The 14,509-nt window shown below is 38.2% G+C and overlaps 1 protein-coding gene across 1 annotated transcript in view; it reads left to right on the forward strand.

The window, feature by feature from the left end:
• Nucleotides 1-14,509, forward strand: part of CEP350 (centrosomal protein 350) — a 73,367-nt gene that overhangs the window by 3,565 nt on the left and 55,293 nt on the right. Inside the window, 6 exon segments of the mRNA XM_054384425.1 lie at nucleotides 6,742-6,827; nucleotides 8,218-8,261; nucleotides 9,173-9,287; nucleotides 9,971-10,139; nucleotides 12,254-12,870; nucleotides 13,392-13,494. Of these exon segments, the coding sequence (XP_054240400.1) occupies nucleotides 6,755-6,827; nucleotides 8,218-8,261; nucleotides 9,173-9,287; nucleotides 9,971-10,139; nucleotides 12,254-12,870; nucleotides 13,392-13,494 (1,121 nt within the window). The 5' untranslated portion in view covers nucleotides 6,742-6,754.

Raw genomic sequence — 14,509 nt, forward strand, 5'->3', positions numbered from 1 at the left:
TTATTTTCTTTTCTGTCAGAAAGGCAAGGATCTTTGAAATACAAGAAAGTGCGGAACTCCCGAATGGATCTACAAACCCTCGTGTGCATCTCCTTAATAAATAGCTGCATTCTCTGTGCTTTTCTATTCTGATCTCCTTATGAGCAATGAATCAAGTTACGCTAGCTGTCACAACATTCATTTCAATAGATTTCCTCAGAATATTCCTAGCATGTGATGCAGCAGAGAAAGACATTCAATGCATTTTACTTTCAGTTAATCTACTAATCTGCTTTTTAGTGCTAGATTGGGGGGGCTTTTGGGGGGCTTCTTTTTTTTTTTATCACTCTTACATCACTTGGGATGAAGTAGAGACACTTTTGCAAGTTGCCATGTCTTGTAGTAGAACAACATATCCATCCTCAGTGTATATTGAATCAGATTCAGTGGTGTTTCATTTGCAGAAAAACATTCACTGTGGTTTGGATGCAAATTTAATAGCTGACTGATGCCGGAGATTTGATCTTAATGGTCATGAAACTTATATTTTTTCTATTATATTTTCTGACGTATCATAGACGTATGGTAATTGGTGTCACTTATCTTCTTGGTTAGCAGTTAGAGATAGTGACACATCCTTTAAAATTCTTTACTGCTTTTTCTGTTTGCAAATGTGTGGTATATATTGATTGTTCATTTTTTCATAGTAGCCTAATAGTCCTAAAAGCTTTTTAGTGTTTTTCTAGCTTAAGACAGATCAAATGTTCTTGGTATATTTCTTTTACTTTTGAAACTTTCTTTTATTTTTTAATTATTATTGTTCAAAGCCATAGTGATTTGGCTGTGAGGAAAAAAAAATCCCCAAATTCATAGCAGAAATAATTTTGGAGGAGCAAAGCAGAGATTATAGACACAAGATAAAATGATGGAGAAATGGTAAGATAAGGTTTGGCTCAATGAAGCATGGTGCAGTTGGAGTTGTACTTGTATTTTGAATATTAACTTCCTTTCAGAACTTTTGCCCCTGAAATAGATTTCATTTGAAGACTTATATAAATGAGTGTTGAAAGATGGCAGGGGGAGGACCTGTCTTGTTCTGCAGAGTCGGCTGTAGATTCTGGAGATGGCACTTTTTTTGACAAAGACATCATGCATTGTTGTGCTGGAGCTTGTCCTCAGTGCTGAGGAAGGTCAGTACATCACCTGCATCTAATTGCTTTGAGAGACAGTTTTCTCAAAATATGTTGAGGCCTAAACCAGACTGTTATTCTTGTATCAAAAAACATTTTAAAACCTCATAAGCATAACCAAAAGAAGCCTTAGAAAAATGTATTAAGGATATTTTTAGCTCCCCTTTGAATGGCCTAATGCAATATGGTAAAAGCTTGGATTCCAGAAAAATGAGTAGGTAAAGGTATTTGTGTTCCACACTCAAGTGTATAATCATAAATTGTATTCAGTGGTATTTAAGGAGACATGGAAAGTTTCTGGCATCTTTAAATAGAAATTCCATCACTTTGAGTGGACTGGCTCAGAAAAACCATTTGCTTGACTAGGTCCAATTGTGTCCACCTGCGTGTGTCTGTTAGTGCCAGAAATGCAAAACTGTAGCTGCACAAGAGGAGCTCCAAAGGGTCTTTGGACTTCAGAAACCAGCTTTTATTTATTTGTATATGGAGACTTAAAATACTTTTGCAAACAGGAAAAAAAAATCCTCAAAACCTTTTATTTGTCTCTGTGCCTGTTTTCCCTGTGGACAAATTGTCTGCACTGTTCAAGGTGTGGGTGCAGTGAGGCACACTGGGGCAGGGAGTATATTTTCCTGGGATAGTCCCACAGGCAAGGTGATGGTGGAGGGAATGCTTCTTGTTTTGTCCATTCCCACTCACTCTTCATGAGGTAAAGGCAATAGCAGCTTCAAGCTTCTGCTCTTGGGGAACCACTGTAGGTTATGATACATGACAGCAGCTAGTACAGGACTGGGGCTGATCTGGCAGTTCCTCAGTGTTTCCACTCCTTCTGCTTGCATGGAGGTTGTAGCTTATGGTACAACACCTCTAAAGCTAATAAAGCAAAAAGAACCAAAAAAAAAAAAAATCTACTTTCAGACCGAGCTACTTCACTTTACCACATAATCCCAATGACTCTCTGCCTGAATATGGCAAGAGAGACCAAGGAATAAAGACAGGAAAAGATGGCTTCTTTTGTTGGCATTGCTGCCTTATTGTAGCTTTAAACTGTGTGGAGTGCTGGCCTTGTGTAGCAAAACACTGCTTTGGGGTTTAAACGTTTAAGAATATCCCATAGAAGTCAGTGGTAAAAATCTGTTTCTTTCCCTACTCTTAGCAAAGCTTTATCTTTTCTGATATCCCTTTAATTTGGTATCTCTTCTGTTTTTATAAGAAACAGAGCCTTGAGGAATACTATTCCCTGTTCATACTGGGTTTTTCCATAACCACTAAATGTTAGAGAGAATGCCAGTGGGCAGTCTATTGCTCACATTCTCTGCCTTCTCAGAATCTGTATGATTCCGTTTCCTCTCCTGTTTCCTTGTTTCAGGTGCCCTGACTTCTGAGTTTCCTTTTTCCTTTTTTTATTGAGGTTGTGCTACTAACAAAAAAAAAAAAATCATACTGAGGGTGCTTGAAAAATTTTACAGTTGAACAGTATACCAGTTTCTTTTCTCCCTTTCTGCTGTTCTCTGTGCTGATTCTTCAAAAGTTCATTCCATTTCTCTCTCCTTCCGGTCTTTCTCCGTTGTCTTCCTTTTTATATCCTGTCTATCTCATCACTGTCTCTTTTCCCAGCCCTGTTTTTAATCTCTGCACGTTTTTCTGTACCTTTACTAAGCATATTCTACTTTCCTGTTCCCATTCCTTTTCAACTACCTTCCTGTTAACTTTGTTGTCTTTTTATTTTATTATCTGTTCCTTTTAATGCCATCCTTGGTATGTCTGGTAGTAAATGTAGTGCTGGTTTCTCTTTTTTTTTTTTTTTTTTATTTGACAGTGTCTTTCTCTTTGTTTCCTTTCCTTCCCTTCTTGCGTCTTCTCATGTGTTTTCTGATCTGTCAGCTCTCTTCAGTGTCTTCCCTTAGGAACAGTGTTATTAGAAAAGTGGTTGTATCCTGTGTCCACCCCCCTCCAGTTTCCTTCCAACAGTCTGGAGTATGTCATTTGCATACTAGTTTCCTCTTAGGTCCTTATCAGCAGCAGTTCTGCTGTGCCTTCTGTGTGTGCTGCTTTATGTCCTGGACAAATGAGTAAAGAATGAGATGAGCACTTGATGTGGGATCAAAATGTCAGAGCACAGTAGTTTCTGTATCTTAACCATGCAGGTTAAGAGACCAGGCTTGCCAAACCTGGCTTGAGTGAACCTGTGTAGGACGTCTGGGTCTGTCAATGAGCAACCAACTAACCAGGAGAGCAGTTCTGATTCTGCCATCTTCCACCTCTTTTCCACAAACTTTTAAGGTCCTCATAGCATTATCCCACACTCAGATAACCTTTTGCTGTCACTGCTGTCTCCTTAGAAGTTCTTTGACATCTCAATCTCATTTTAATCTCTTTATTTAAGCTCTGTTTTAAATAGTGATGGATCATTTAGTTCAGGGAAAAAATGTCTTTTCGAAGTAAATAGTTTCAGAATGTAATTTGTACAATGTCTCAAAGTTGTTCATGGGATGCTGAGACAACTTCGGTACTCATGTAAAACGTGCTTTTAAAATAGTTTAAACTTTCTTTGCATAATTTTTTGTTTAGTATTGTTTCCTGATCAATACTAATTTCAACAGAGCAGAGGAGCAGAATCACCTCTGTGTCTTTATTTCTTTTTTCTTCACCCCCTAGCTGTACTCTCAATAGCATTCAGGTGTCTTCTCTGTCTGGTTTAACTTCTTGCAGAGACAGAATTTTGAATTATACTAGTGCTTGGGTGTGTAGGGTGCTGCTTATTCACATAACCTATAGCAATGGAAAGATCTGTAGTGATCTGTAGGAATTCAAAGTAGATGGGAGTCAACATCATTTGTAGGTAAGTTTTGAAAAGCTGATGAATTCTGTCCACCCTTCCAAAGGAGGGGAGAGGGACACGTTAGTTCCAAACCTTTACAGTTATGCAAATTGCACCACGACTGAAAACTACTGCAGTGTTGCCTTCCTGAAACTGTAGACAGCTCCAGAATACACACGTCCTTTTTGTCAAGCAGCAGCAGCCTGAGTTAAGCAAAACTGCTTGTCGACCTCAGCTGGCAGCACTGGGGCCAGTATGAGTTGTATTGTGCACTTGGAGCTGGCACTGCAGATGTTTATTAGAAGAAGCAGAGTGGGACACTTTGGTTGCTCTGTTGGTTGTACAGAAAGGAGACGTTGAGTGGTCTTTCGTGGAAGAATGTCATAACTTTTGAACCAAGGCAATGAGACAGAATTATGCCCCATTAGTGATCATCAGCATGCATCCGTGCATTGCTAGTAGAGCTAAGGTGTTCTCAGAAGTGTCTTCACTGACTTGTCTGCTCAGCTCGGGTGAAGGACTGATGGCTTTTACTTGGTGTTGGGATGAAAGGTGTAACAAACAATTTCAGACTTTTTTCCTAGAGCCTTGAGGTATACATGACCTTCCTCAGGACTGAAGAGCAATTCCAGTATAACAATACTACATTTACAGGGCATCATAAAACAAACTCTACAGATTTGTGTGTGTATTGTAAAAACAAGTCTAGTCCCTGACCAAGCTCTCCTGTCTGTACTAGTGATTCTAATAAGAATAAATCTCAAGCAATTAAATGAAGAGGGATACTTAATCCCTTAAACAGTTGCTTGTTTAGGTATTCTCTTATGCTAAATTTACATATAAGCAGGATTTGTTACAGAATCATTTAGGTTGGAAAAGACTTTCAGTATCATCAGGTCCAACCACTAAGGTTTCTATTTCAGCAAGAAACTGATGGGACATTTTCAGCTGCTCTCAAAATTGATTCATTATGGAAAATCCCCCCATTTTTATTAATATTAATTTTTTACATTTCTGGCACAGCAGCTCTTTGCTCCAGTGATGGAAAAAATCAGGTAGATGATTTCTGGGGCAGGACAGTGTTATGATTTACAGCATGAATGGTGTGAGGTGCAAAGCCTTGGTTCTGCATAAATGAGCTCTGCGGTACCTGTCCTAGAAGAAGATTTTTCTAGCTTCACTTGGCTCACTGCCCATAACTAGATACTTAAAAACCAAAACACCCTCCACTTCTTTCTAGAACTTCCTAGGGTATGTCCCTAATATGTAGTTTTCTCTACCTTCATATAAACTCACGTACCTTCTCCACACTCCTTTGAGCATTTATTTGGATTTTTTTAGACAAAGTGAGAACTGAAGATCTTTAGAAGACCTGTGTTCTTATTATTGGTAGTCTTTCTTGGGGAATAACAAAGTTATCCTACAAAAATGTTCTGCCATAATTACAGACTATATGAATGAACACGAAGACCTAACTTAACTGTTCGTCACTGTGAGTGTTCTTAAAACTGTATTTGATAAAAATCCTTCTTACAAAGTATATAGGCAATTATCTGTTCTAGTAAGTAGCACACAGTGTTAATTTTGTGGGATGTTTGGTTATCTTGTATTAGGAGAATATCGGAATGCCCTTTCATGTGGCACACGAGGGAAGTGACAGCAAAAGAAATTTTCATAAATGGAGAAAATAAGAAAAATTTTGTCTGGTAGAGCATGAGAGAAGTGAGAACAAAATGTGCCTTTCTGGCTCTTTCGGAGGTCCAGAACATCCTGTATGAATTTTGTGGTTACCTACCTAATTTTTCCTTTCTGTAACAGAAATGTTCTTGTTCTGCTATGAAGACAGGACAGTAAGCATGTGCCACCAGATCGGAAGCTCTCAGTGAGAGGGCAGTGGCAGTAGTGACTAATCAGAGTTCTTGTTGGCTGTGTGATCTCCTCTTAGACCCCGTAAAGTTACTTTTTTTGCCTTATGTAACACTTCTTTAAAGTCTGTTAGAACTTTACACTTGGCAGTCTATGTTTTGCCATGGAAGTAATGAGAAATAATATATAAATTATTTGCCTTTTCTTTTAAAAAATACATTTCCTGATTGAGTAGCCTTCCCCCCCCCCTTTATTAAAATGTCCTTTGGTGATAGTGACTGCCTGGTTTGTTATTCAGAGTTCACACTTTATTTTACATTCATTGTGAGTCTTGCCTTTGAAGTTCACAGGAAAACAACAGCAACTCCAGTCTTGTCTTTTTTTCCTGGCTGTAGTGTCTTGATGCACAGTGCTGTTCTTTGTCTTTAATAGACATTCATCTGTCGTTGCCAGAACTGGGTATTTTCACCCAATTTTTCTAAGTTAAAGCCATGTAGTGCTGCCTCCATTACCCCTTCATGTGCAGTATTTCAGTGTGGTCATCTTCATACTTGCTAGTGTACCTATGATCAAAATTGCGTGACCTCTAGGTTTCTAGTATCAGGTTCACTCTTCTTTGTAACAAATAAGAACAAAAGAAAATCCTTCTTTATCCACAGAATTATGTGGTTACTGAAAAGCTGCATGCTGTAGGCACTCTTGTGATTTGGTGCTGATTGTCTGATCTTGGTCATGATGTGGCTTTGAACTCATGATATGAAATGAGCATTCATCATAGCGATCGAGGTTACATTCTCTTTAGTGTAAGATACATTTGTTCCTACTTTACATCTCTTTGATTCTTACATGACTCTTTTTTTTGTTGTTGTTTTTTTTTTTTTTTAGATAAATTGCCACAATGTGGGGCAAGAAGTCAAACGAGGTGCCTCTGCAAAACCCAAGGCATAAACAAAACAAGGATTCTACCAGAGGTATGGATTTTCTGTAATACTGGCCTGTTTTGGAAGATGTTTTATCATGAGTTGTTTGAAACTTTGGGGGGTTCTTGCGGAATACATTCTCCTGCCTCAAACCATTTGTTTCATGGCTTAGGTTTTGGAGAGAAGAGTTTCATACTCTGATCTCCAGAGTATTGACTGATTTGCAGCCTATGATATGGATGCCAAGATGGCACAGAGACAGATTTTTTTTTTTTTTTGGGTGCTGTAGAGGAGGAGCACTTCAGGAGTGGAAGTAGGAGCTGTAGACTTTTGCAAGAAGTAAAGCCTGTGAGGCTCCTGACTTGCTCAGTTCCAAAGTGGTAGAGTGGTTCAATAATAGCAGTACATCACCACTCGATGACTTGCAGCGCTTTTGTCTCCCTCAACTGGAGAAATCCTGTTAGCTTTTTTTTTCTCTTGTGATTACACTGTAATTTAGGAAAGGAAGGGGCAAAAAGAAAATACCTTACAGTGCATCCTTGAGAGGAAGAAAGCTCTAGTCTGTAGAGTATGCTAAGTCTGTGTGATCTTATGATCTCCACAATGACAAAAGTGGACTCCAGAAGTTATTTTTAAAGTGTAGACAGAGTATTATTTTATCTGTAAGGGGATGTTACTATTTATTATTGCCTGTGATATGTTCAGTTTCTTTTAAAATTACCTGGTTAAACTGATGTTTCTTCTTGACTCTCTGAAACTGCCACTCTGGTGGTTCTCCATGGTTCTGACACACGTTAAGGTTTTGGACGTTGTGTTGTGTAAACCATTAAATTAGAAGAAAATCATTAGAAACCAAAGGAAGAGGGGAACTGAGGAAGTAAATATTTTTAGAGGAAAATACTGCTGCATCCTTCTGTTGGATTGTACATAGAGCACATCCTATCTGTTTAGATTAAAAGGCTGAAGTTGATTGGCATCTCCTGCTTGTTTACAAACCTTGCTGCTATTTTGTTTGTAGGGTGTACAGTTCAAAAAGATAACTATTCAAACTTAATGTGTTCAAAGCTTGTTTTTTTTCAGTAGAGTCTTTCAATGACACTGTATTCATGCTTGGTTTACTGAAGAAGAAAATGGAAGGGGGGAAAAAAAGTAGTTGTAACTATAGTGTAATTTCTGTTAGTTTTATCTTCTAAACATCTATAATGTGTACAGATATGATTTAAAATGTAATAATGCATTCATTATTACAACCTAACTTAGTCAACTCATTAAATTTTATACTAGATACTTTATGCTCTCTCATAGAGGAGATTGACAGGCTGGAATTGAGTGGTTGGAAGAACTTGATTAGTAAGCCCATGAAAATTTCTTCAAAGCAACATTTTATCTGATTGTTTCCTAAGTACTAACGAGATTTCTTTCTTTGTTTCTGCCGTGTAAGATCTAACTGCAGCATGGGCTACTTTTTCTCAGACTAAGGCTGCTGTAAGTATTATGTTTTTAATTTTTTTTCTTTCTTTTATTTTCTTATTCCTTTCTGTATCAGATACTGGCTACAAAAGCTTTAACCGAAGTATTATTTTGCTCAGTGATTGCCTGTAAAGTGAGGTGAAATAGGGCAGGCAGTTGGATACATACATGTTGAACATCTTTGTACCTTTGAAAAGTTTTCTACACACAGCAGAAGACATTTTAACCACAGAGAGCTTAGTCTTGAGTATAGTAACACCTGCTAAGTCTTGACTATAATATTACCTGTTTAACAAAGTGATGACTTCTTTTTTTTTCCTGAAAACATGAAAATATATTATTGTTACTCAAACCAGTCTAAATCTAGGACAACACCAGAGTATTTAATAATTTTCCATCTTCTGAGCATTGGAATTTTGTCTTTCTGTGGGAACTCAAGTGTTTAAGATAATGCTAATTTCTAAACCCAGCTTCAGTGAAGCCAAACTGCTTGGGTTTTTGGGGCATTCATCTTTCCCATAGCCTTCTCCCTCTTTTTTAATAGCTGAGCATCACTGTGGGATTTGATGTGTGCAGTCTTGTATCATGCTCCGATGTGAAAAGAGTATTACAGAATTTATTCCCAGTGGAATTAATATTTCATTCAGACCAAGCATTAAGACTCTGCATGGCATGTTATTATTCATTTTTTCACAACAACCCGCAGCAGAACCTAATTTCAATAATCCTTTTAAACAGAACTTAATAATCTGATGTAGTTCTGGCTGTAAGTCTCTACAGTTTTGCAACATCAGCCTTGTGAAGTTGCTTTGACCTGCAGTTTTGTTCTTTATGCAAGCGAAGAAAAATTTGTCATGTTAGGGGAGAAAATCTGTGGCTTAAAAATTGAAAACAATGTTCTAATTTGCATCATCTTCAAATTCTAGCTACGGCATATAGAGAACAAATTGGAAATAGCTCCCACCAGTACGGCTGTATTTGATTCTGTCATGGATGCCAAGAAGCCCTCTGCTAGTGCTAGCAGGAAAATCAGCAGAAAGGGTATGTATTGCCAAAGTGTATAGCAAAGCCATTGTGTTCTGGGAGAAAATATCTCCTCTCTGCCCCTAAGCTGTCTCCTGTCTATTCATTAAACTCTAATTGCCCAGGAGAAACTGATGTTTTCTTTCCTTAGCTTAGGAAGAAAGTGTGCTGTTTTAGTGACTGGGTTAGATGGAGTGACAGGTCTGTCAGCAGGCAGTGCTTAGCCCATTCCAGAAGCATGTTTTCATGTGGGTTTTGGATAACAGTTGCATTTTCTTATGCTTACACTGGAATAACTCTTTATCATTTTTGTCAAGTGTTACACCTTGATAGAATGTGAAATCTGATGCTTCCTTTATTTCATTTAAGGAAAACTTTTGCTTGTAAGAAATAAAACCTCATTTTTAATACTATTTAGAGCATTCTGTTCGTGTGCCACTGGAGAAGAACAGGCAGATCGACCTCTAGTGGCAACACAGTCAACTTTCACAGATTTAATTACTTATAATTGATGTTTAAGCATTATTATCTCTCTAAACTGATTATTGTTTTAAGCGCTTACTGCCTTGCTCCTAGTTGTGGAAATCAGCTTGTTGAAAATGAGGAATGCTTTAAATGCTATTTTGCAGTGCTGCTTGAACCCAAGAAAACTCTGTTCTTAATTAATTGTTCAGCCCCAAGAGCTTTCTCTTCCTGGAGAGATAGGTACCTAGAGAGTTCTTTGGTTTCTGCTTCAGCTTCCCGGTCCTCCAGCCAAAATAAACCAAGTAAGGCGAAGTCCTCACGCAGCCCTCTTCGAGCCACCACTCTTGAAAGCAATGTGAAAAAAAGCAGCCGTGTGGAATTTCCTGAGACATTCGTTTTGTACAGGTTAGTGTACCTGCTGGCTATTCAAGAAAAATATGCTAAGATCAGAATTAAGCTAGTAGTAACAACTCAAAAATTGATTTGCTTCCTCTCTTTATTCACCTGCATGAGCAGCACGTGGTGTCAGGTCTTCCTTTTTAAAAAACATTACACGTTTAGGTTTTGTTCTGGAGTTATAAAGTCAAATATGTTGAAATGGGGCCAGATCAAGTTGATATGGCTATGACTTCAGTAGCCTAACAGATTTGATAGGTATTTAGCCTGTGTAATGAGGATCCAAAAAAGTATGTTCTCATGCTTTTCCAACCCTGCTTTATTGGTTCTTCAGCATATGTTCCCAGTCCTATTACCATAAGACAGTGCAGCACAAGAACGTCAGTACCAAAGATGCATTCAGTCTTTGTATGTGAGAAACCCAGGTAAAGACATGTATATCAAGCAGAAAGAGTGGCACAGAATATTGCAGGCCATAGAACATGGTGAGGTGTGAGGAATGCAGGAAGATGCAAAAAGCTTCGTTTTCCTAGCCCATGCAAAGTACTGTAGCAAATGTAAGATGCCTCAAAAGCTTCAAATAGAAAAGAGAACCTGCTGCAGAAATGAAATAGTTAAAGCTTGCTGTAATTTCAGTATTTTCCTGTAACTTAATTCCTCATGTTTTATAAGCAGTGTGTTCTCTGCACAAACTTCATCCCTGATGAGTAACTTGGTTGGGTTTGCAATAGATTTTTATTGGATTCTATCACATATTTTACTTTTTTTTTCAATATAAATGTACTCTTCCAGTGAGGCCAAATTGTTGACTGATTGGAGTGCAGTTGAGACAGTGGTATTTTCTTCTAGTTCCACTACATTTCTATTAGTAGTTATTATCCTAACATCGAAGTTTTGGCCTGCTTTTCCACTTCTTGTCAGCTGTGTGGTTCCTCCCCCTTTCTTGTTGCACAGGAGGCTGATTTGGATCAGTTGTGTAATCTTGGGTCAATTTGTCTCTTGTCTACCCTACCTGGAGTAACTTACATACCTCAGCTATTTGTTTTAAAAACATGTAGTAAATTTAACAGATTTCAGGGAAAAGAAGATGAGAGCAGCTAGACTCAAGTCATTATGTCCAATTGAAAAGAACTGCTTTCATACAATAAGAATTGGGGGATTAATTACATTAACACATTACTCTTCCCCTGACAACAGCCTGTAGTCAATGCTTAAATAGTGCACAGGGAAACAAAACCAAAACAGTGGGTAGAACAATCTGTATGTGTTTATTTATAGACACTTCTGGTGAAGTTCTGTGCAATCAAACTACTCAGCTTCTGAGTTGGTAGTGATTGCTACACTGTGTAACAAAAGTGTGCTAATAGAGAGGTAGACAGTTTCACAATTCTATGTTGCGACCTGGCTTAAGTGAGTTCTTTAAACACACTTGCTGAAGAAGCAAGCTAGGTAGCTTAGGTGCAAGATTCAGCCCCTCAACAGTAAAAGTATTAAATATATTTTTTCCCTAACAACATATATGCCATGAAACTGATTTTTTGTGGAAAAAAAAAAGTGAAGGAATTCTTGGGGTGTTGAATTTCTAAACTCTCAGTAAGCTTTATGTTTGTTGCAATACAGCCAGTCCCCTCAAGTTCTTGTCAGAGGCTCAGCTTTTCTAATGCTCAATTACAGGGCAGGGGGTTTTGGTGCAATTTTTTTTTTCTTAGCTAATAAATGTGCTGTTGAGGAGCTGTGCATGTGTGCATTGCTTTGGGTTAGAGAACATATATAAACTAAGCTTAGGTTTTAGACCTGGCTTTTTATTTAAAGCTTTTTTTTTAAATTGAACTGCTTGATGATTTTTTACATGCTCCAATTTCAGCTCTTCAGCTTTTTATATAGTCTTATTCAGACAGAGTACAGAAAATGAAATTTTGAACAGAAATCCCTTTCAGTTATTTCAGACTTGCACTATTAAATGTGTGGTGATCAAACTTTGAAAGAACTTGCCTTTTAAGTGGAAACTAAATATAGGAAGTCATTCATTTAGTTAATTAACGTGACAGTTCCTGGATTGGAAGGTCCTACACTTGTGTTTCTGATGGTGACTTTGTCTTTTTTTTTCCCTTCTGTTACATTAGGGATGCATATAATCCTCTGTTTTACCACGGTTCTAACCAACTTGAGGCCAAGCACCTGCTTTCCAGTTTGGACTTGAGCGAAGCAGAAGGGAAGACTGAACTGACAGGCCATATGATATGTGACCTAGATGAGCAGGATCTACATGGCAGGGACTTTGAAAGCCCAAGTTCTTCTGCTGTAGATGAGACTGTTGTTAGGTATTTGAATGACCGACCGGCAATTGCTGCCTTGCAGAACAATGAGGCATTTCGTAGGGTTGCAATACCTCCCAGATTGGAAGAAGAAGAAAACAGTGGCTCCAGAGGAGATGAGAGGAGCACTAAAGCTCTTCAGAATAACATACCTGAGTACAATGACCTGAAAGTGTGTCCCCCTTCTGTCAAGACTGCTTCTAATGCTCATAGACTGGAACTCTTGAAAACACAGCAGCATGATGTCAAGTTGGAAAAGCTGAAGGAGCGGATTCGAAAACAGTGGGAGCATTCTGAAGGCCTAGGTGGCAGAGGGCAGCACTCAGGATATGCTGAGCAACCTGTCGTGATCACAAACGTGGAGAGTGCTGTGACACCCAAAGTCAGGAAGGTGGCAGCTGCACCTGCTGCTCCATCGTACAGAGGTACAGAATCCCTTTCTGTTGGTTACATGTGGTGAAGGAGCTGAGTTCAATTTATTGAGCAACATGTCAAAGCATAAGCATGAGTCATAGCCATTACTGGGCAATAGAAGAGTGCACAGCATGGTTTGATCACAAATATGGCCAAGAAAGAAAAGATTCTTTCCAATTTACAGAAGTGTGGATTCTTCTGAAGTTCTTCCTGTCTGTTCTTGCAAATTACTGGACAAAAGAAGCTTACTGTAGTAGTGTTGGGGTTGATTTCAGTTTTTCTGGTTCAAGAGTTTAGAAACACTGTATTGACTGAGAAATCCTTTCACATTTTTGATGATCTTTTCCTCACCCACTCTGTTGTTTTTCAACTGTGAGCAAGTGGCAGACTGGTATATTGCTTTCTTCTAATGTAGCATTAGAAATTCAAGTAGTTTCTTTCTTACTTGGCAGTTTTCCACCCCTTCCACCCTGGAAAAGCTTTATTTACATTTCATGCAGTTATTTTAAACTCTTAAATTTTAAAATTTCAGGTTTCAATCCTGCTGAAACAAAGATTCGTGCTCCAGATGGAAAAATCTGGCATGGGGAAGGATTTCACATTAGTCGGGAACTATATAGAGATATAGCTCTCCAGTTAACAGGTGAGACACAAACTGAACAGATAAAGCCACACAACCCTCTCTGAGAGGCAGAGAAATTTGTTTTGCAGCAGCCTACAAAGTCAGGGAAACAAGAAATTGAAGCAAGGAGTGTTAAATATATTGGATTTATCTCTACTTGTTGTGGGGAAAGGGGGAAGAGATCAGATGAATAAAAAAGAAGAGAATGGGAAATAAAATTCTATCCTAGTTATGTAGCTTATTTATATATTATATAACTTTTCTCATTGGCCAAAACATTTAACACCAAAGGAAAATGCAATGAGATTGTAAATCTGTACATCTGTTTGTATGCTGGTAGTATAGCAGCTGTTATGGAAACTTCCAGACTTCAGGTTTTTTTTTCACTTGTACAGCTTGACAAGGTACTGAGGAATTTTCTGGAATCACTCATAAGACATATTCAGAAAGAAGAGCTGCTGCTTCTCAGTAAAATTGTTTTGCAAATACTCTGTTCAGCATCAGCCCATGAAAGTAATGGCAAATTTCTAAAGACTATCTACACTAGTATTTGTATTTTAGACAAGCATAATGTATATAATTCATGAGCTTTTTATAGAAATTCAGATTCCTGAAAAGTTTTCATTGAGAAAGCCCAGTTAGAAAGGTGTTTGGATCATGTGTTCAGTGGACTTTTGTCTGCTAGAGGAGGGTGCTGTCTGTGTATTCACCCATGTTCCTGCCCTAGTGCCCTGGATAGAACAGCTGTCATGGAACATGTCTCCTTTCTGAACCAAAAAGGTTTATTGAATAGCTGATTCGAAGTAATCAAATGCTGATCTGCACATAATAGGCACTGTAAGTTTATTTTTAGGCTGTTGGATTATTTATCCATGTGTTTAATTCTCTATTAAAGTTGCAGCACATGGAGTTTTGGATGCATACCATCAGCTGTATCAAAACTGTTCTGTGCTCTCCAGTGCTAAAATAAGCTGTAAGATCTTTAATATCTACAGGAGCATTGTTGTTTACTGCCGCAAGGTTTTTAC

The sequence above is a fragment of the Indicator indicator genome, chromosome 10, assembly GCF_027791375.1.
Source record: "Indicator indicator isolate 239-I01 chromosome 10, UM_Iind_1.1, whole genome shotgun sequence".
Lineage (NCBI taxonomy): Eukaryota > Metazoa > Chordata > Aves > Piciformes > Indicatoridae > Indicator > Indicator indicator.